Genomic DNA, 23,776 nt, shown 5'->3' on the forward strand with positions numbered 1-23,776 from the left:
TGCAGCTGTAGAGGGGTATTTTGCAGATCTTATTGAGAACCACTACAGGGATGGGATAATGGCGCTGGAGCATCGCTGGAATAAATGTATTTGTCTTAAGAGAGATTATGTTGAAAAATAAAAATAATTTTGAAATTATAAATTCGTTTTTTTAATTGTTAGGCTGAGAACTTTTCAGACCACCCTAATACCGTCAAATCCTATTGCTTTATTGACATCACATTTACATAATTCCTCATGTATCATCATTTCCTCCTGTGCCATATCCTCTACACTTCAGCTTCTCCTGATATCCTTCATGAACTGAAATACAGTGATAAATTGATCAGCAAATAATTCAACTATATCTTCCATATTAGTTACCAATCTGCCAGTGTCATCAACTAGCATCATCCTCCCATAGTCATTTCCCCCTTATACTAGCCACATATTGAAAGAACTCTGTAGGATTTTTCTTAGCTTTAGCTAATTTCTTCTCACACTGCACTTTTTGTTGCCTCTTTACCATTCAAGTTATCTTCCTGGCATGCTCTTTGTTCTCTTCATGCAACTGATCATTACCAACATTCATGTTGTGTTGCCTCCACAGTGCCTTCTTCCAGATTTCATGCTTATCTCTTCATTCATGCATTTTACTCTTACCTTGTGTAGCTTTATTCACCTTTGGAATACTCTTACCCATTGTTGCTGTTAAATAGTTCTTGATCCCATGTTTATATGTAGCATCTATATTCTTCTCACTCAATTCCTCTTCAAATATTATAACACCCTGTTGTCTCATAAGCTTTCCATAATCATCACCCATGTAGTTACACATATATTCCTTCTTAATAGAACTTCGCATGTGACTGGCTGCAATCCATATGATCACTTCATGGTCAGTCTCTCCAACTGGGGAACAATTAGACACCACATTCACATCTTCTGATGATATAACCAGTTCTAAAATTCTTATCTCTCATGCCATCCATTACATACTGACTAAGAATGTTGTCCCTTAAGGACTCGAAAAATCCATTCTCCTTATTTCCTGTGCAATCTCTTCATTCCAATTTATATTGCTATAGTTGAAGTTGCCCATAATGATCCACCTTTGCTTGTTCACTAAGCAACTTGGCTTAGCAAGTTGCCTTTCCGCATTCCCTGACTGGTAGCAACACCCTACCAAATATTTCATTCCCTCAACTTCCACTTTACATCTTTTACTTAAAAACCATTGCCACTTTTTTCTCCTTGAATCTCAATCTTGCATGGACATAATTTCCCTGCTATCATCAGTAGCACTTGCCCTCCCTTCTTGGCTTTCCTGTCTTCATGAAAAACATACTTACTTCTCATATCTGGTGTCTTGATAACCCTGTTCATTTTCTCGTGGGGAAAATGCCATTCTTATTCCATATAAATTTATTCAGCTTCGCTTATTGTGTTCTCTATTTATGCTTAGTTTAGTGTTTTTACTAATTTCTCTCTTATTCCATATAAATTTATTTAAATCTCCCTTCCCACCATATCAGCTTTGCTTACTGTGTTGTCTGTTTCCAATTTAATTTCCCATATTCACTAAAAATTGTGAATATCCTTCCAATGGGCTGAAAAGTTTTACTTTCTATAGATTCTCCATTCAGGATGCAGTTGATGCTTTCTGTGTTTCTATCTATTTTCATTGTGTCCTTTTATTGTTAATTTTCATATCAAAATATATTATCATCATCTGCCAAAAGTAATCCTGGTGTTTAGGTTATACGTTGTTTCTCCAGCATCGTATTGTTTAAGGAAATTGCCAACATAGACTAGATAATAACTAAAAATATTTAATTATTACTTCCTATATTTGGCCGAATTTAAATTGGTCACGTGGTAGCACTCAACAGGATCAGAAGAAAAAGGCTGCAATAAAAGTATTGTGTTTGAAGGAAGCTCTTTTCATGAAGGAATATATTTGCAAACGTGGATGTCTTGTAATATCTCAAAGACATCATCTAGATCAGCATTTCCTAAACTTTTCCTATGACAGAACACTTCACGCATCCTGAAATTTTCATGGATTTGTGAAGTGTTCCCTCACAATTTTGTAATGTATTAATTAATTGTTAATTTAGCTAATTTTTTAATTATTAATTAATAATCAATTAAACATAATCATTAAATTAATTTGTGCTGATTTTCATTGACATATCCCTTTCTGATCACCAAAAATTTATATTACTATAAGTACTTACAAGTAAATGCAGACTTTTTCTCCTGTGTACTGGTAGTTTTCCTCTCCTTTTGTACATCCTGGAGATCACTTTGTAGGCTGGTGGTGGATGACTCACTATTTATTAGACATTTTCTAAGAGGTCGCCCTTGCTCTCTCATAGAGCATAAAGACAGAGTTTTGGTTATAACACAACACACCATGGCAGGTCAGCTTGCAAGTTGACTCCATTCAAGCACAGGTATGCAGATATCTCAACAAACTGTGGGAAGGCATCTGCGACAAGTAGGCCTATATGCCTTAAGGTCTGTAGCTGCGTTCCCTTTTCAGTGATGTTGTATCCATACAAATTGGACAAGACACCAATGGGCTAATGTTTTCTTTATAGATGAGAGTCAGTTTAGTCTTTCCTCTGATTCTAGACAATACTTGATCTGGTTTGAGAGTGGTACTTCTGGATATTAATTGAATTGAGTGGCCAGCATGCACCCTCCCCCCCTGACCTCAATCCTATAGAACATGTTTGGGATGCAATAGGAAGCGCATTGCTGCTGTGAAGCACACATTCACAACCCGAACACGAACAAAAAATGATTGCATAAAACTTTCTCACTTTTGGGAAGTTATATTAACCAATACTCACCGTTCATGTGTTCTATAATTATAATTAAATATTGTTTCTAATTTAAAAATAATTAACTAAATCAATTTATTGTAATTTAATTTGAATATCTATTAATGCAGATGGAGCTATTCTCCTGCAGCCAATATTATTATTATTGTTACTATCGTCATCACCACACCCTCCATGGAGTTGGTGGACTCATCGTGAGACATTTAACTGACAACATATTTATCATATAGAATCATACAATCCTTAATACTCCTTGCATTGATAACACATTCTGGTAATGCATTTCACTCACAGTTTTCCATGTAAAAAATCTACTCCTCACATCCCTCTCTCATCTTCTATTCTTTTTATAATCCCACCTGGATTAATCCAATAAAATCCTCTCACTATATTAAATGTCTCTATCATATCACCTCCTTTACTCCTATTCACCAAACTCTGGAATCAACATTTTTTCATCTCCATAGCCAGCAGTCCAAAGTCCTGTTATTATCTTAGTCACTTGTCTCTGGACCCTCGCCATATCACACCGAAAACAAGGTGACCAGATCTGAGCACATAGTCCAAGTGTGTCTGACCAGTTTCCTTATACAGTGGCACAACCACTTCCTTATCCCTACATGTTAAAGTACTTCTTATCATAGCAGCACTATGATGTGCAGCCTTTGCAACACTAGCAATATGCCCTCTAAACTTCAGTCTACTGTCATTCATCACTCCCAAATATCTAATCTCATTCACTTCCTGCAGTACAGTATGGCACCATCGATATAGTACACAGTCTTATATTTCTGCATTCCAAAATGCAACACCTTGCACTTATTGATATTAAAACTATAATCCCACCCTTTGTCCAAGTAAAAAGTCTATTCAAATCTTGCTGAAGGGAATTAACATCAGCAGTGCTACTTATAATTCTTCCCAACTTTGCATCATCAGTAAACAGCTGAAGTTCCCCAGTCAGTCCACATGATATATCGTTTACAAACAAGTTAAACAGCAGGGCCCAAGAACAGAACCCTAGGGCATGCCACTGGTTACTCTCCCTTTTGTGAGACACTGCTTCATCATACACAACCTGCTGGCACCATTCAGAGAGCCAATCTCTGATCCATCTAACAAATATACCTATTCCTATCCTCTGTAGCTTGAACACCAACTTATCATGTGGTAATCTAACAAATACTTTTCTAAAGTCTAAGAATATCACTGTATATGATTCTCCCTTATCTAACACACTAGTCAACTCATCATAAAATGCAACTAAATTACTAAAACAGGACCTACCTTTTACAAATTATGCTGGCCATCATAAAGAATGCTACATCCATCAACCCAATCCTGTATTCTATTTCTTACCAATCTCTACAACATCTTGACCACAACCACAGTTATACAAATTGACCTATAGTTAGAGACTTCGGTCTTAGAACCATGCTTGTGGAGTGGTCATGTGCTTTCAATTAAATTGTTCTTTTTTAAGTTTTCCTATAACTGTAATGACAATGGCTATGAAACTTAGCAGAAAATTTTACAATAAAAATATTAAAGTAATGTTTTTGGTATTAATATTTTATAATGAATTCTTCTGCTTGCATCTCGATTTTCAGATGAATGGAAGTTAAAGGGCTTTAAGATATATTCTTTCGTGTGGTTATATTAGTTGCTTTAATATCATTTTTGTTCTAGGTGTTTATTGGAACTTTTCATCCCCCCCCCATCCATAGTCTTCTCTGAACCCTTTCCAGTATATCTGCATCATCATCATAAAAACTCATGCATAATATTTGTGCACAATAATTGTGTGATTATTGTGCACATCCCTGATTAAAGGCTTACACAATGGAACCAGAACCTCTTTATTTCTAGAAGTTAAGGTCCTCCACATCATTGCTATAATCTAATGATGTCTTCATAACTTGTGAAATGTGACCTCTGAACTTCAGATTCTTTACCACCACTCCAAGATCTCTTATCTCTTGAACTTCCTCCAAAATTTCCCTGCAAGTGTATACTTTGCATCCTGCTGTTGCTTATCAAATTTCTGAACCTTAAACTTAGCAGCACTGAATTGACAGTTCCATACTGTTGCCCACTTGTACAACTATTCAAGTCTTCCTGTAAGGCTAAGGCCATAACATCTGCTTGATTCCTCATCACTCTTGCCAGTTTTGTATACCACCAGTTAATCCCATCCCAGTATCATTAAATAACAATGGTCGCATAACAGGCCTTTGTGGCACATCACTAATAACTTTCTTCTTACAAGATAGTGCCTGCCCATGCACAACTTGCTGATACATATCTGATAGCCAGTCATCTATCTAATTCACTAGTCTACCATCCAATTCCATCTTCAGTTTAGTTACCAACTTGTGGTGTGGCAATCTCTCAAAAGCTTTTACATAACTTAAGTATACCCCTGTATATCCACTCCTTTGTCCAATGAAGCCATCACCTTATTGTAATAAGTAAGTAGATTACTAAAGCATGATCTACCTTTAGCAAATGCATGCTGTCAATCAAAGATAATATACTGTTGTCAATCCAATTCTGGATCCCAGTTCTCACCAGCCTCTCCAACACTTTAACCACAACAACTGACACAGATAGGCCCATAATTTGATGCTTGAGTTCTGTCACCTCCCTTATGAAGTGGCACAATTTTGTTTTCCTTCCACTCCTTTGGAACTTGATACACTGTAAGATTCATATTAAACAAATATGCCAAGGCAAATTTCAATTCCCTGACACATTCCTTCAAATTACTTATTTACTTTTGAACTTTCATTTCCTTCTATTTTCTTTCTATTTATTATTGCCAAATTATGAATGATGTTTTCAGCAGAACAAATTGTATTTGCCAATAATAGATAGCAATTACAGTTGCTTAAATAGATAAGTTTCAAATCATATTTAGCATGACATTTTGCAAAAATAAAATTTCCCCCCCCTAATTTGCTTTAAAAAATATATATATATAATTTTTATATAATTTTATATATAATATATATAAAAAAATATATATATATACTTACCTGCAGAAGATTCCAGCCATCTCTCCAGTAGGGTTTTCCTAATTTCACTGCCTTCCACATTTGACTTTTGGCTTGACATAATCCCAATGTAATGAAAATTAACTGAAAATTTTAATTGAAAATAAAAAATAAAAAAAAAGGAAGAAAGAAAAAAAAAGATGCTTTTGATATGAAACTAGATACTGAAAATGTGTAAAAAGTGGTTATTATTTGAACACATTTTTAAAAGGATTCTGAACAAAGAAGCTGATATGCATTATTTATATAAGTGAAGTGGATATTAGATCCAGCATTATTTCAAAGCCAAATGTAGAAACTATAAAAATTTCATAAAAATAATTCTACATTTGGCTTTGAAATAATGCTGTGTTTTAATATCCACTGCACTTATATAATTTTGCATCGCCGAACTGAAGATTTTTGACTCTTTATTTGTATTAGATTCCAAAATTTTAATAAAAAATTACTGCTCTTCTTTTTAAAAATGAAGTTCTATTTATAGTTATTATCTCCAAGAAGGGTTCTGGGATTGCTTAACTAGAATTGCTAGACTGGAAAGAGACCTAAACATAATTAACATAACTTGTAAGGAATGTGGAGAATAGATTGAAGCTTCTCACCCATCTTTCTGCAATGCAACCTGTGCTAAGTATTTATTTCAATGCTGAATGAATGAGTATGTAGGTATACTTGTTAGCTGGAACATAACAGATTAAAGTGTATTGTTTATTGGCTGAAACTACACATACATCATAATGACAAGCATAATCAAATGGCATGTCAACATATTAGGCATCAGCAGAAAAACAAATGATATAGGGAACACTGGAAGTGCAGAGATGGAGGTAATGCATGTTGGAGCTGTTAAAAAAAAAGATAAGTATTAGCAGTAAGGAAAGATATTATTCTGTTTATTTTGTTGCCAGTACTTGTTTTTAAGTTTGCACTATTCAAATTCACAATTTTTTTGTAAGTTTGTGTGGTATTTAAACTGTTGAGAGGTGGTTACAGGATTGACACTGGGGAGTTCTTTTGCTTGGTTGAACAGTGGGAAGGAGTCATGACAAGAGGCCATCCCTGGAAGTTACGAAAGGAAACTGTGAGAAAGAGGGTGAGGAGTGGTTTCTTTGCATGGAGGGTGGTTGAACCATGGAATGTATTGCCTGATGGAGTGGTGAGAGCAAGAACAGTCAATGCATTTAAGGAGTGGTATAATAGACTTTGTGTTTCCTAGGAGGGACCTCCCTCAATGAGTCTTGATAGACTTGTATTTCCTAGAAAGGACCACCCACGATGAGTCTTTTGACTCCATGGAGGCCTGAATAATAATAATAATAATTTTGTGAAGATTTTATTGTCTCAGTATTGTTAGTATTGTATTCAACATGGCAGCTGCTAGTTTTAGCAATACACTCAGTCAACTGCCATTTAAAGACTACATTAATGATTTTGTAGATTGCTATGCATTCCATTATTTAAAAATGTGGCTGGTGGACAGGAATGTGTGTGTGTGTGTGTGTGTGTGTGTATGAAATGTAAGCACTGGGAGGCAATAGAAGACATAAGTTTTTTGACCTTGCAATTTAGTGGCAGTGGAGATAGTGATTCAGAAACAGGTGAAATTCAGTTTGTGGATACTAGCATTGTGTTGGAGTGTGGGGAGAATATGAAAGCTGTATACATGGATTTAAACCTGGGTAGTGTAGCAGGTGGAGATGGTTTGTCTGATTCCATGATTGTGTGTGTAAATGTAAATGGAAAGCAGGATGTGTGGAGAGAGAAATAGAACTATTGATAACAAAGATTGAAGGAATGAAGAATGAGTTTAGGAGGATGGATGAAGATATTAGGAGACTGGAGAGGTTGGTTAGTATGAAAAGAACGAGAGGAGGTGTAAGAGAATGGCATCAGAGAGAGCCACGGAAAGAGTGGAAATTGCAGAAAGCTGAGAGTGTGGAAACAATGAATACAGAAACGAGAGGTAGGGGGAAGTTTGGGGGAGGGGAGAGAGAGAGAGAGATTGAAAGCATAAGAATCAGTGATGCCAGTGAGAGATGAAAAAGGTTGAATGAAACTGTTTGGAACATCATGTATGGAGATTCGATGATTCAGTGTGTGCACAGTAGAGTGCCAGAAAAGTTCTTGCCTGGTGGAACAATACAGAGTGTGGCACTGGCAGTGAAGAGGAGTGAAAATGTGGAGGAGATGATAGTAATGGTTGGTATGAATAACTTGAGAGGTAGTGTGAATCATGTGGCATGAGATTTGAGGTTGATGTTAGAGATAGTGCAGCAGAAATGTGTCCAAGGAAAGATAGTGAGTGTGTTGCCACAGTAAGATAATGAAGAATAGAGGAGAAGAACAGTAATGATGAATGACATAATAGTGAGAATGTGTAGAACAAGGGGGGGGTCTAGAATATGTGGATGCATGGAGTACATTTGAGGATAGAATGGACACACCCTGTAAGAGACTAATTGCATTTGAATGCAGAAGGGTATAGGCATTTTGAGAGACTGTTGTTTTATGGGCAAGTGAGTGTGTCTGGATAGATAAATTAGAATTGCACAGATGGTAGCCTGGATGGCCTCATGTGGGGATAGTGACTTGAGAAATGAGAGGAAGAATACACTATATTACAGAGCTAGGTTAAGTATGAGGGGAGTAATAATGGATATAACAATACTGGCAATGCACTGGTTTTTCTGTATACAAATGCTATGAGCATTAGAAATAAAGGGAATGAGTGAGTTGATTGACTCAGCCTCTCCAAAGGTTGTTGGTATCAACTCGGTTAACCAAGGAGGATGTTCTAACAGGGATAGAAATTGAAGGGTATAGCATATTTCAGCAGGATAGGGAGGATAAACATGACTGTGGGGTGTTACTCATGATAAGAGATGAATTGTGCCCTTTCAGGATGGAGAATCACAGTGGAGATAACATTAATGATTTTGAAAGTATATGGTGTGAGAAAGATGTTCATATGGCAAGATATTTAGTGGGTTGTTACTACAGACTAGGGAATATAACTGGTGATGAGCAGGAAATGTTTAGATAACTTTGTTTAGCAAGTGATTATTATGTGGGACTTCAACGATAGCAATATAAACTGAACAAAGGAGACAGCATGTGGTGGATAAAACCATAACAACTACAGAGGGAACATGACTCATGAACGTGATTACATCATTTTTCTGAGAAGTATCTCAGAAAAATGATGCAATGTTGAGGAGGACACTGGCTATGAGAGAAAAAAGTGCAGTGGTCCCAATGTATAAAGCTTTCATCAAATTGTATCTGGATTTCTGTGCTCAGATCTGGTCACCTGGATTTGAAGGGAATGAAGTAACCTTGGAGAGCATGCAAAGAAAGATAACAAAAAATAATATCAGGAGTGTACAATAGTGTTTATGGCAAACTGAAGGCACGAAGACTGCAGAGTTTGGTGGATAGAAGACAAATGGAGGGAGATATCACTGAGATATTTAATGCAGTAATTGAAGTAATTATAAAATTGCTTGGTATCTTTAATATACTATATACCCAAGGTAAAAACTTTCTACATCTCACACTCATCCTGAGATTTTTATTTAATAAGGTCAAAGCACCTTATGGCAACTTGTTTAGGTAAAATTTATAAACTCTGCATTACTTCAACCTTGTCATTTTTTAGGTCTGGCTCCCACTGACGAGACCTCAATAAAGGTCGAAACCGGTCTGGGTAGTGGCCGTTGCCTTTAATGCATACATCATACATCTCCGCAAGGGGATGTGCTTTGCATTAAGGGAAAATACTAAAGAACGTGATCGGAGCTTACTCCACCTTTATTACTCCACGAGTTGCCTCAGACTTGCACTACATGCAGGCGCAAACTTGATTTACTTGTCTGTTTGCTTACTTGGGAAAAAAGGATTAAAACCTAGCTTATAAAATTGCTTGGTATCTTTAACACACACACACACACAAGGGGAGGCTCTTCTTCCCCCCCCGGTGCCTACGAGGAGGCATTCCCTTGAAAAAGTATTGGTACCCTATGGAGTTTTTACTCTAGTCATTCTTACATTCACCTAAAAATGGACATAAATTAGAAGATATCTATCATGTTTGTACAGGACACCATCAATCAAACAAATTAATCACTGCAAATCGGAAAAAAAAATGAACATTTGATTCAGAATACAACTGAGCATAAAGATCCAACAAACTAGAAAACAACTATTATGGCTTATTATGCAAATAATTATCATGAAATAATTTTTAAAAAAGCCAACAGAAGTAATAAGAGCACAGAAATTCTGAACAGCAACCACATGCTTTATCTTCAAAATATCTAAAAATCTCTCATTGTATGTACATCAGAACTTGAAAAACCTAAGAATAATGAACAGCCAAATTACCAATAGCATGTGATGTGCATACATTCAATTGTTTTAAATATAACAGGATGTATAACAATGTTCTTCTCTTTGTATATGAGCAATCTTGTAAACTGTAAATCATTTAGTAGTTTTGAAGATAACATTAATGCATCATCTTCCAGATCTTCAAGGTGTTTTTTGGTGGTATCCTTTTTTTTTTTAATGGGAAACTTCAACTGTGAAGATATATATTGGAAGGAAGAAAGATCACGTGGCAGGAAGGAAATTAAATTTATACACCTATTGAGAGATGATTACTTGAGGCAGGGCAGTATTTCACTGAAGGGGAGGGGACTTGAGGTTATGAGAGTCTTGGACCTGGTCATAGGATCAGAAGAGTGATCCATAATACACTGTCTTCAATTGGGGAAAGTGACCACTGAAGAAAGGCAAACATGTAACAATTCTGCACTCTTATGTTTGCCTTTCTTCAGTGAAATGATATCATGATTAACGATGTAACATCTCGTGGCTCGTTCTAATTTTGAATGATCAATTGTTTGTATTCTACCTTGTAAAACACTGTTTTCTGTCTGGCCACTGATGATAGTTTATTTTCAAACTGAAATATCTGGCAGTATATTAAATATACTTTTCTTGTGCTAACGTGTAGATAATTCTTAATTTCATGTCACAAGTTTCTCTCAAAAGTAAAATGAGAGCATGAATGGTGAATGAGTTTAAGGAATGGTATGATAGACTTTGGTATGATATGGGCCTCCCATGATGAGTCTTATGATGATCAGAGCACCTGCCAATTCTTTTGTACATTTCATTGTACAAAGGCTGATATGTCATCAAATCCCATTTCACATTAAGATGGGCCTTCCATGATGAGTCTTATGATGATCAGAGCATTTGCCAATTCTTTTGCACATTTCATAGTAGAAAGGCTGATATGCCATCAAATCCCACAGAAGTATTCATATTAAGGTTCTGCGGCACCATATGCACCATTGCAATATCTTCACTAGAATTTTCAAATGGAATTTGTTATGAAATTTTTAAATTTAGCTAAAGAATCCTTAAATCAATTTAAGAGTATAACATCATATGCATAAACAGCTGAGATTAGCATATCCAATTTTGATATCCAAACTAATGCTACTTTCTTTTATAATGTGATCCATGATCCATATAAATGGTAAGCACGATTGGTCATGTGTAACATTTCATTATACTTGATTTTACAGCAAATGATCTTCATATACTTCCTTAAATTCTAACTGTTCACCTAAAACTCAAATATAGACTATGTATTGCTTGATATAATGTATTTTTATACCATATAACTGTAGTGGTTTGAACAACTTTTCTCTTGGCATCTTGACATATTCCTTTTCTAGATCTGCAAAACTTAAACAGGGATCCTTGTTAAATTCCCATAAGTGAAAAATCTGTTTTGACAACACCTTTTTGGCATGAACCCAGCTTGTGCTTCTCCAATTTTTTGTAGTCACTTCTTAAGTATAGCATAAATCTTAAAATCTTACCTGGAACACACAATAGGGGAAATTCCTGTGTAATTGTCATATTCAGTTTTATATCCCTTTTTAAAAATGGGTCCTATGAAAGCTCTAATAATTTCATCAGCCCATCTGAACAATATACAGTACAAACTGTACTCCTGACTGTATTTCTCTTGAATATTTTCTGCTCTGTCTCTTCTTATTTCATTTAGCAATCTTTCCAAATAATTACTCTAGACATCTAGAATATTTTTATCTTGAGTTTTCAAGTCATCTTCATCATCTCTCTCTAATTCCTTTTACTCTTTCCTTCATTTCTTAGCTCTTTCAATAGTCTCTGAAACATTTTTCCACCTTCCTGAAACATACCAAAGTTTCCCATGACTTTTGCATTTACTTACTTTTACATACTGCTTATATACAATGCACATATTATTACTATTACTACTGCACCCTCCATGGAGTCAGCAAACTCATTGTGGGAGGTTCATTCAAATGACTACATATTTATCATACCAAATCTTAAAATTCTTAACACTCCTTGCATTAACAACACATTCTGGTAATGATAATTCCATTCACTGACAATTCTCCATGTAAAAAATCTACTCCAGACACTCCTCTTCACCATATTCTTACATAACTTCCAGGGATGGGCTGTGGTTTTTTTCCCCTCTTGCTTTCTACTTTTTTTTATAATCTCATCTGGATTAATCCAATAAAATACTCTCACTAACTTAAATGTCTCTATCATATCACCACTTTTCCTCCTATCCTCCAAACTCTGCAATCCACATTTCTTCAACTTCTTTCCAGAGCCAGCAGTCCAAATTCCTGATATTATCTTAGTCACTTTCCACTGGATCCTCTCCAATGTCTCCACATCACACTGAAAACCAGGTGACCAGATCTGAGCATAGTCCAAGTGTGGTCTGACCAGTACCTTATACAGTGGCACAACCAGTCAACCATCACTCCCAAATATCTAATCTAATCTCATCCACTTTCTGTAGTGTGGTACCATCAATATAGTACACAGACTTATATTTCTGCACTCCAAAATGCAACACCTTGCACTTATTGATATTAAAACTACAACCCCACTCCAATATATATATATATATATATATATAGAACTTTTACTTACCTCACAAAAGAAAGTAACAAAAGTCCATGGCATAACATAATACAACTGACATGGAGAAATAAATGCTGTCATTGAAGCTCCTCCTGCAGCAGGAAACTCAACCAACAAAGATACAGATCTGAAATGGAAAAATCTCATTAGTGGAATAAGATCTGAAAGATAGTGAAGTTGAACCAATGGCAGAAATCATGTTTCTATATACAAGTAGGAAACAGTATCTCACCATGTTATTATTATTATTATTATTGTATGGGCATCTCTATGGAGTCTGAAGACTCATAGGAGACCTGAACTATCCACACAACCTATCGTACCTCTCCTTGAACCCATTAACAGATAAAGCACTCACAACCAACTCTGGCAACACATACCATACATTCACAACTCTCTAAGCAAAAAATATAGTTCTCACACCCCCTACTAACCACATATTTATTCAACTTCCAGGGATGACCCCTTGTTCTGGCCCCTCTAGCCAAGTGCTGAAACATCTTCCCTGCATCAATCCTATAAAATCCTTTAAGTAATTTAAATTCTGCTATCATATCCCCATTTTCGCCTATCAAACCAATTTCTGCAATCCACACGTCCTCACTCTTCCTTATAGGGTATTCCACGGATCACTCACAGTCTTGGCTGCTTGCCTCTGAATCTTCTCCACTGCCTCCTCATCCCCAAGAAATTCAGGAAACCAGACTTGAGCACAGGAATCCAGATGTGGATGTATCAAAGCCTTATCTCTACTTGTTAACATGTTCTTCAATAACCAAGTAATATATATATAGGCTACCTTAGTAATATGCCCTCTAAACCTAACTCTCTGTTTATTACCTCTTAAATGCTTCATCTATTTCCTGGAGTACAGTTCCAACAATGTGGTACACAGCATATGATCTATTTATCCCAAAATGCATAACTTGACATTTCTCTACATTGAACTGACAACCATTATCTTTTGCCCATACTGATCATCACCATATGTTTACTAAGCATCCCCAGATGCCATATGTCATTCCAATGCTCGTTGATGTGCCACAACAGGCCTCACCACGTAGTCCTGTTGTATACTTTTCTGAAGGCTTCAACTCTCTGAAGATCAGTCTTTCTCTCACACACACACACCATCCATATCACTGACAGTCTACCCTTTCCTCCTATTCCAGGAATTTTACTTTCTATTACTGTTCTGAGAAGTTCTCCTTCCATCCTGTCAATGTGTCCAAAATATTTTAACTTTCTTCTGTCAATATTCTTAAGGAACCTTAAAGTTCTACTGATCTTTTCTAACACCCATCCATTTGTACACCTTTCAGTATATGATATCCTCAACAGCCTTCTGTAACGCCACATCTCGAAAGCAACTATCCTTTTCTTATCTGACTTCTTTAGGTTCCAAGTCTCACATCCATAAGTCACTGTTGGAAAAACAACTGCATCCAAAATCTTCAACTTTGTTCCCATGGAGATAGATTCCATCCTTCGGGATTTTAGACATGACTCTAAATGTTGTTTTAGCCATTCCTAATCTTCTTCTGACATCTTCTGAACAGCAGTTCTTCACATTCCACTTTTTGGATATCTGTCCAACTATCTGGATGCAAAAAAAAAGGTAAGGCAAAATAACTAATTGTCTTTGCTAGCACAAATGATTTGAGAGGCACAAAGTAGTCTATGACAAAGAATATAAAGGAGTTGGTAGGAAAAGCGAAACTGCAGAATGAGAAGATAAAGATTGTAAGTCTTCACCTCCCAGTAATCCAGCAGGATTTTGCAACAGCATTTGACAGAATACTACATAAAACTCTGTTATGCAAGTTTTAATAAATGGGGATGGATATGACACTGGTTAATGGGATAAGAGAGTGGCTGTTGGACAGATATCCAAAAAGTGGAATGTGAAGAACTGCTGTTCAGAAGAAGATTAGGAATGGCTAAAACAACATTTAGAGTCATGTCTAAAATCTCGAAGGATGGAATCTATCTCCATGGGAACAAAGTTGAAGATTTTGGATGCAGTTGTTTTTCCAACAGTGACTTATGGATGTGAGACTTGGACCCTAAAGAAGTCAGATAAGAAAAGGATAGTTGCTTTCGAGATGTGGCGTTACAGAAGGCTGTTGAGGATATCATATACTGAAAGGTGTACAAATGGATGGGTGTTAGAAAAGATCAGTAGAACTTTAAGGTTCCTGAAGAATATTGACAGAAGAAAGTTAAAATATTTTGGACACATTGACAGGATGGAAGGAGAACTTTTAGCCATTCCTAATCTTCTTCTGACATCTTCTGAACAGCAGTTCTTCACATTCCACTTTTTGGATATCTGTCCAACAGCCACTCTCTTATCCCATTAACCAGTGTCATATCCATCCCCATTTATTCAAACTTGCATAACAGAGTTTCATGTAGTATTCTGTCAAATGCTGTTGCAAAATCCTGCTGGATTACTGGGAGGTGAAGACTTACAATCTTTATCTTCTCATTCTGCAGTTTCGCTTTTCCTACCAACTCCTTTATATTCTTTGTCATAGACTACTTTGTGCCTCTCAAATCATTTGTGCTAGCAAAGACAATTAGTTATTTTGCCTTACCTTTTTTTTTGCATCCAGATAGTGGAAGATAATGCCTCAGTGATTAACAAGTGAATCTCTAAGTAGTACAGAAGTTGACAATTGAGGTGAAAGCGATTGATTGGTAGTTTGACTGTTTTATGTGTTTGGAGGAATTTTTGGCCTTGTTTGGCCATCCTGGCAAAAGATTATTGGCATTAGTAAGACATGGCTAACAGAAGATGGTATAGTTAGTGGGACAGAATATGAAGGGTATAGTATGTTCAGGAAAGATAGAGTGAAAATAATGGGGGAGGAGTGTTATTGATGATAGCCGATGAACTGCAGCCAAAGAGAATAGAAGTTTGACTGCAGGATAGTGAAAATAGCACATTTCAGGCTATCTTGTGTGAGATTGAGGTCAGCAGAACAATTGGTGACAGTGATCATATGGTATTAGCCTGGGAGGTGGCTAAATGTGTGGAATTTTCAGTTAAGACAGGATATATGTGGAATTACTAGGCTGGTAAGTATGACAAGCTTAGGAGATTGCTTGGATCAGTGCCATGGCATATAAAACTGCAAGTGCTGGATGTTGATAGTGCATGGCAAGCAGTAAGGGAGTGTTTTGAGGAAGGTAATGGCTGACTGCATAGTCAGGAGAGTAAATCAAGTGGGAGTTAAATGGATGAATAACAACATTAAGCTTGAGCTGCAAAAAAAGAAACAGTTGTGGAGGGGAATTTAAGGAGAAAGGTGACCTGCAGGCACATGAACAATACAAGGCACAGGCCAGAAGGGTAACTAGTGTGGTAAGAAAAGCAAAAGCAGATTATGAAAGGAAGTTAGCAATGCAGGCTGAAGAGAATCCAAAACAGTTCTTTTGATATGCTGCAAGTAATAGAAAAAATGTATGCGGCAGAATGATTAAGGAATGCCGATGGCAGGAAGGTAACTGAATCAGTCAAAATAGTAGAATTACTAAGTGAACACTTTACAAGAATATATCATCCAGGCAGTGATATTGCAGGAATAAGGAACAGATGGCTTATACGGGAACTGAGGTGAATGAAATGAAGGTGAATAGCATATTGCAGAACCTTAATGTGAATACATCTGTGGGATTGGATGGTATACCAGCTTGAGTCTTACATGAAGCAGCAAAGGAATTGTTAGTGCCCTTGACCATATTGTTTAATCTAAGTCTCATCTCTGGGTTAGTCCGAAGGGATGGAAAGAGGGGAAAATAGTTCCATTGCATAAAGAAGGCTCCAAGACTGCTGTTTGCGAAATTACCGACCGATCAGCATATCAGGAGTCATTGTCAAAGTATTGGAGAAGTTGGTCAAGAGCAAAAGACATGAATGGATAGATGGAAATGGGATAATCTATGGAAGCAGCATGGTTTTGTGAAGGGTAGATCATACCGCAGTAATTTGCTCATGTTTTATAATACAGTTATGGCTGAATTGGATAAGGGTAATGGGTTTACAGTGATACTGCTGGACTTTTTAAAGGCCTTTGACAGGATACCACATGGAATTTTAATCAGTAAACAGCAGCACATATGGATGGATATAGGGGTGGTTGATGGAGAGATATCAGAAAGTAGTTTATTCAGGAGTAGAGTCCAAAAAGAAGGCCTGTGACTAGTGGTGTGCCACAGGGTTCTGTTCTTAGACCATGCTATTTAATTTGTTCATTAATAATATAGGAAAGGATCTGAGAGGAACTGTTCATTTATTTGCCAAAGATGCAAAGTTGGGTAGAGCAATAGTGAATACACATGACATCAAAATTTTGCAGGATTATTTGGATAGATTGGCAAACTGGGCTAAGGAGAATGGATGTCAGTTTAATGTGGCAAAGTGTAAGTTTATGCATTTTGGGGGTGAAAAGATTATCAACAGTATACCATATTGGTGGAACCATACTCCAGGAAATTGATAAAGCTAGAGACTTGGGAGTGTTGGTGGATAGGGAGTTGAAGTTTAGGAGGCACATAGCAAAAGTGGCTAAATCAACTCATCAGATCACTTGGTTACTGAAGAATACTTTGATGAGCAGAGACAAGCAAGTTATTGTTTCTTTTTATCGAGCCTTAATAAGACCCCATCTTGATCTGTACCCAGATCTGGGCACCAAGGTTTCTTGGTAATGGGGAGGAGGTAGAGAGGATCCAAAGGTGACTGACCACGCTGGTAGCTGGTCTATGGAATGAACTTTATGACAACAGGTTCAAGATTTGTAGGTTACAGAAATTGGTTGACAGGCAGAAAAGGGGTGATATGATTGAGACATTCAAATTGCTGAGGGGTTTTTACAAGATTAATTCAAAGAAAAAATTTTCAGAACAGGTGTGGTGGTGGTGGTGGTGGGAGAACTAAGGGCCATCCATAGAAACTGAGCAAGAGTAGTTAGCAAGGATGTTAGAACTAGGTTTTTTACTTGGAGAGTGGTGAATGAGTGGAATAAGCTGCCAGAGTCTGTTGTGGGTGAATTAGTTCAAAGAATTTTTATTAAATATGATGGATACTGTGTGAATGGCTGAATAGTTCTTGACATGATGTTTAGGGCCATGTTGCACGTAATAATAATAATATTTCTTCCTCTTTTTGGAATAAGTTGAAATTCTGCTTGCTTTCAGGCATTGAAATGGCAGATAAGTATAAAAGATTGTAGAGATGATTGAGGACAGGCTACAGGTATTAGCACTTGAGCAAATGTTTGAATACAGTCTAAGAGATGCCCTTGTGACCATAAAACTTTCTACTGTCCAAGATGTTAAGCATTCTTCTGATTTTTTTTTCCCGAAAATCCACATTAGGCATATGGTGCTCAGATTTGGGTATGGTATGGTAAGAGATGATTTGTCTAGGTCATGTATGCAGGAGGTGTTGGCTTTGTCTTTGGGTTGCTATAACAGTGGTGATATCTGGATGAAGGATTGAAGTACACATGAGAAGTTGAGCCTGATGCCCTAGCAAGGTACGAAAAGCATGGCTTCCACATTTGGACAGGAGGCAAGTTTTGTGCTGATTGCCTTTATGAAGCCAGATTAGATTTACTGATGACTGTTTCACATTCACTACCTGCTTCAGCATAGACTAAGTATGAAGCTAGGGATCTCCTGCAGCAGATTTAGTTTTTTTTTTTTTAATTCAACTCATTTCAAATCACAGAGACTGTTCCTGGAAGCAGCTCTAGATCACTAAAACATCTGGTAATGTTCAGTGTATGTGCTATAAAGCATGTATCACATATAAATTAAGAAGAAACGAAAACCTAATTATAGTACCTTACTTTATTTTTTATCTATATAAGTTTTTGCATTTCATACTTACATAAACAGAGATAATGTTGGATTATAAAGCAAGAATTCAACTGCCACTGCTCTGGAATATTTATCAAGCCAACCTGTATGCTCTAAGTACATTAGCTGAGTCTGTGCTGTATGTCTAAAGAAAATAATATAAAGTTTCAGATCATATACTTATCATAAATAATAATGTAAAAATAATCATAATTTAAAATTCTGGATATTTTTACAAATTGTTTATGTTAGTACATTATTAGTTTTGGTTTCATAATACGTATTGTCGGCACTTGTGATGTGCCCATTATCGATGTTATTTTGTTAAAATGAAATGTGAAGCATTTAAAAAAAAAATTTACATACTTACTGGATTTGGATAGTTGTGTTACTTTCAAAAATGTTATTGTAGTTTAAAATATTAAGTATTGTGTTTTGTGAAGACATTCTCTTGTCGCTAATGGAGACAACATGTCAGCCATTATACTCATCTTCTCGCTTGCCACTTTCATGGAGTGCGCATGCTCGCCGAAGAGTTTGATGGATGATTGACAGCTAACAGAGAGCGTTCAGTATCGAGGTAACGAAAGTAAACAAGGGAGTGTTTGGAAAGAAAAGAGAACGCAGGCCAGCAGATATTTAGGTTCGGAGGAACTTAAGTTTATGTGACAGTCGGAGGAAAATTAATAGTAGATTCTGAAATTTTTAAAAATTTCAGAATCTACTATTAATTTACTATTTTAAATTTTAATGATTTTTAAAAATTTAAGACTGTCAACAAGTGTTGGTAAATAAAGGAATATATTGCATTCAATGTTCTAAAGGAATTTTTGAAGAAACGCTGATTGGAAGATTAATAGTGGATTCCGAAAAGAGAATTGTAGAACTGAGTTTTAAAGTAGAAGACCCTCAATAAGTATTCATAAATAAAAGAAGATATTGTTAATGACGTTCTAAAGGAATGTTCGAAGAAACGCTGATTGGAAAGAATTGCATGAAATGAAAGTGTTTGTACTTAGGTGAATTCAGAATATCTACATTTCAATGTCAAGAAGAATTAATGTGTGCTACATGAGTCCTTAACAGAGAAACTGGCTATGTACAGTTTGTTATTGTGTAAACAAATCAGTAATAGATTGAGTCAGAGAGTGGCTGATCTCTTAAATGTAAGTTTATTTAAAAGGCCCCTTTGGATCCAATTAATTTTGTAATTATGTATTTTATTTGAAGTGTATATATTGTTTTTGTTTTATTAAATGTGTTTATTTTCTATTAAAAAATAAATAAAATAATTGTTAGAAACAGATTAAATAATACAATTAATCTCATAACAATTAACAATAAGACTAGCATTTATGATGAAACTATTTTATGACAATTTTCTGCAAAGAGAAGAGAGTCCTCAGCTAGGAAGGTGAAAAAAAAACAAAAAAGAGTGAAAATATCATCATTGCACCACCTTCATGCAGTCAAAAGGGTCACTGCAGAAGTTGTACACTCTCATGTACAAAGATCATTGAACTGTGCCTTAGGCATTCACAAGTTTAATTGGACATATGGCAATACATTTCACTCACCAACCACTCTCCATGCAAAGAACCTTCCCCTCACTCTCTTATTCATCCCTCCTTATACAATTTCCAGGGATGGTCTATTATTCTACTTGTCCCACTCTCTCTCTCTACTCTACTCTATGAAAAAGTCTCCTTCGTATTAATCTGGTAATAACCCCCTCACGAACTTATACATCTCAATCATATCCCTTCTCTTTCTTCTATTCACAAGACTCTGCAAGTTGCATTCCCTCAATCTATCCTAATATTCCACATTCCCAAGATTTGAAACTGAACTTGGTGAACCTTCTCTAGAACCCTGACTTTCTCTAATATATCCTGATCTCCTTGAAACTCAGACTACCAAATCTGTAGATTTGCTGGCCTAATCAAAGCCTTATACAAGAGAACCATAAATAACCTATTTGCTTGGTTCTGCATGTCAAAATCCTCCTCCTCCTTATTGCCATAATCCCTTGTGATCTTACAGTTTTAGCAATGTGATCCCTAACTTCAAATCTCTGTCACTACCAGATCTCTCATCTCTTCCACCTCTTTCAAAATTTCTCCATTAATGGTATATGCTGCATCCCAACCTCACCTACCAAATTTCAAGAACTTCACTTCACAATATTAAACTGATAGCACAAACTACTTGCTGACACACATAGTCTATTGACATTTACCTGGAAGATTGTAAAATCTGCTTTGCTCTTCATAGTTTTTGCCAACTTTGCATCATTGGAAAACAGCTATATATGTCCAATTAAACCTGTTCCAATATCACTAACATAAGTTAAACAATAATGGCTCCAAAAGATCCTGCAACACTTTGGTTGTGGAATTCCTCTTTTGGGATACTACTACATCATGCATATCATGCTGATACCTATCTGACAGCAACTATTCAACTTACTGGTCTCTTATCAAATCCCATCCATTTTAATTTAGTTATCAGTTTATCATGTGGCATTCTGTCAAAGGTCTTTGAAAAATGCAAGTATTGCACTGTATTTTTGCATCTCCTTTATCCAGTAAATTCATTACCTTGTTCTGGTTCATAGGCAGATTGCTTAACCATGCGTTCTGGGAATGCTATACCACTGGAATGGATGATAATGCGACCACTTATGTATGACAAAAATAAAAACGACAGAAAACAAAAACAGATGATATTCTTCTGAAAGAGGGGTGATATGATATTGAGTTACAAACTTCTAAAAGAGTCATACCCAATACCAGTGGATTGCATTTTTATCATTTTACGGAGTTTCAGAGAGAGAACAAGAGGGTATCTATGGAAGTTGAGAATAAATGCAGTCAAGAAAGGAGTGAGAGCTAGATTTTTCTCTCATAGAGTTGCCAGCCTGGTTAGTGCATCCATTCTCCAGCCAAAAGGCTGTGGGTTCGAATCACACTGTGGGCATGGATATTTGTGATTGTCTGTGGAAATACTAGTGGTGGTGAACGGTAGGTGCCATTGGTGGATTGAGGTGGAGACAGAGAGAGATGTAGAGTAGGTGGCCTCCCTGGAAGTGTCACATAAAAAACAAAAAAGAATGGTGCAATAAATGCAAGATGTGAGGATAATTTTCTTGAGTAGTAGGCAATATCAAGTAGAATGATGTGGGAAAATATCAGAATGAAGAATTGGAACTAACGATAAGACTTATTTGTGCCTATGGACTCACAGAAGATTCTACTAAGGAAGAAGAAGAATTTGTTCAAAGCATATTTTCAAGGAAATTTTCAAAACAACTACCACAAAGAAAAAGGAAAAGTTGGTCCTTGTTAGATATCTAAATAGCAGAGTAGGAAGTGATTACCAGACAAAGAAACGTATAGAAATGTTTTGGGGAATTTTGGAGAAAAGCACAAAGCTAATAATAATGGTGGGCCTGCTGAATATCTGTTTTAAGGACATGCATTACTAACACTATGTTCCAACATAAAGATATGCAAAAATTCATATTGGGAGAAGACAAAAGAAATAAGTCTCACTAATTATGCTGTTATTAAGGGCAAACTAGAGCCTCTGCAGCTCAGTTGGCATAGGCAAAGCCCTTTGGTCAGAAAGACCTGGGTTTGATTCCCACCTATGACATGAAGAACCTTTATCTGGTTTCTTTCGACTAAAGGTAAGTTAGCTGATCTCATCTCTCTCTCTCTCTCTCTCAGAACAGGCAAATCGGCCCCATGTGTTCACACACAAATTTACAGTCATAATATATATATATATACCCAATCTCTCATTAGGAGGGGCTCAACCTGCCAGCCTCCTCCCCAAAGGGACAGGGGAGAAACCCGATACAAATAAATAAATAAATAAATGACAAACTATAAAATGGGGAAAAAAAAAACCTCACATTAAAACTTACTTGTAGAATTTTCACCTATATTTCAAAGGCATCATTTTCAGTACAAAAAAACAATGGTAATTAGACAATAACAGAAAATTCTAAAATGCACTACCTTAGTAGCTAATGTCTTCTTCTTCTTCTCTTCTGTCTAAGACGGGTTGAGTCTTCCTTTGAGCAGGATCATCCAGTCTTCTCTATTCCTTGCTGTTCGAAAAAGTTCCTTATATGTTCTGCATTCCGAGATGTTCTTTATTAATTTCAGCCAAATAATTCTTGGTTTTCTGGGTCTTCTTTTTTTCAGTTGGAAAAGTATTGATTAGGACGTTAGGAAGTCTGTCTGCGTTCATGCATACAGTGTGGCCAAACTATCTCAGTTGTTGTTTTCTAATTTTTTTCTATTATTGTCTTTTTATACAATAATTCTTGTCTGACTGTGCTGTTTGTTTTCTTTTCTATTGAACTTGTTCTATTTATTTTTCTTAAGCATTTCATTTCAAATGCCTGCAGTTTTTTCTCCTCTCTTTTCTTAACTGTCTACGCTTCTGCCCCATAGTTGATTGTGTATAATTATTGATTCATATAATTTGATTTTGGCTTGCTTAGATATCTTGTTTGTTTTCCAGATTTTCTGTAATTTTCCCACGGTGGTCTATCTTATCGCTATTCTGTGTTTGATTGTTTTGAGTTCATCTGTTGTTTCTGTTAGTTTTGATCCAAGATATATGACATTATCTACTTGTTCTCCATTTAGGGTGACTGAGATGGTAGTTCTGTTCCTCCCTATTTTCATCACTTTTTTTGTCTTTTGTATATTTATTGTCATGTCATATGTTTTACAGGTTTCGTTTAGCTTGTTTATCAACTTTTGTAGTTCATTTGGGGTTTTTGCAATAAGGACGAGATCATCCGCATATTTGATATTATTTATGTTTAAACCATTGACATTGATTCCAGGATCATTGTCTATTGCCTTCTTAACTTCATCTAGATATATGTTGAATAGGCATGGAGATAATGGGCATCCTTGCATTACTCCTTTTTGGATCTCTATGGGTTCTGTTGTGAGTGTGTCTTTTTTAATTATTGCATTTGTC

At 36.2% G+C, this 23,776-nt stretch overlaps 1 protein-coding gene across 1 annotated transcript in view; it reads right to left on the reverse strand.

Annotated features, from left to right (window-relative positions):
• The window catches only part of LOC150105439 (polycystin-1-like protein 1), a 724,085-nt gene that overhangs the window by 106,712 nt on the left and 593,597 nt on the right, over positions 1-23,776 (reverse strand). Inside the window, exons 39-41 of the mRNA XM_090394152.1 lie at positions 18,801-18,914; positions 12,908-13,025; positions 5,870-5,971 (exon numbers count right to left, since the gene is read on the reverse strand). Coding sequence (XP_090250278.1) covers positions 5,870-5,971; positions 12,908-13,025; positions 18,801-18,914 — 334 coding nt within the window. The remainder of the gene's footprint in view (positions 1-5,869; positions 5,972-12,907; positions 13,026-18,800; positions 18,915-23,776) is intronic.

The sequence above is a fragment of the Typopeltis vanoorti genome, chromosome 6 (genome assembly GCF_054136105.1).
Source record: "Typopeltis vanoorti isolate ZY-2024b chromosome 6, IOZ_Tvanoo_1.0, whole genome shotgun sequence".
Lineage (NCBI taxonomy): Eukaryota > Metazoa > Arthropoda > Arachnida > Uropygi > Thelyphonidae > Typopeltis > Typopeltis vanoorti.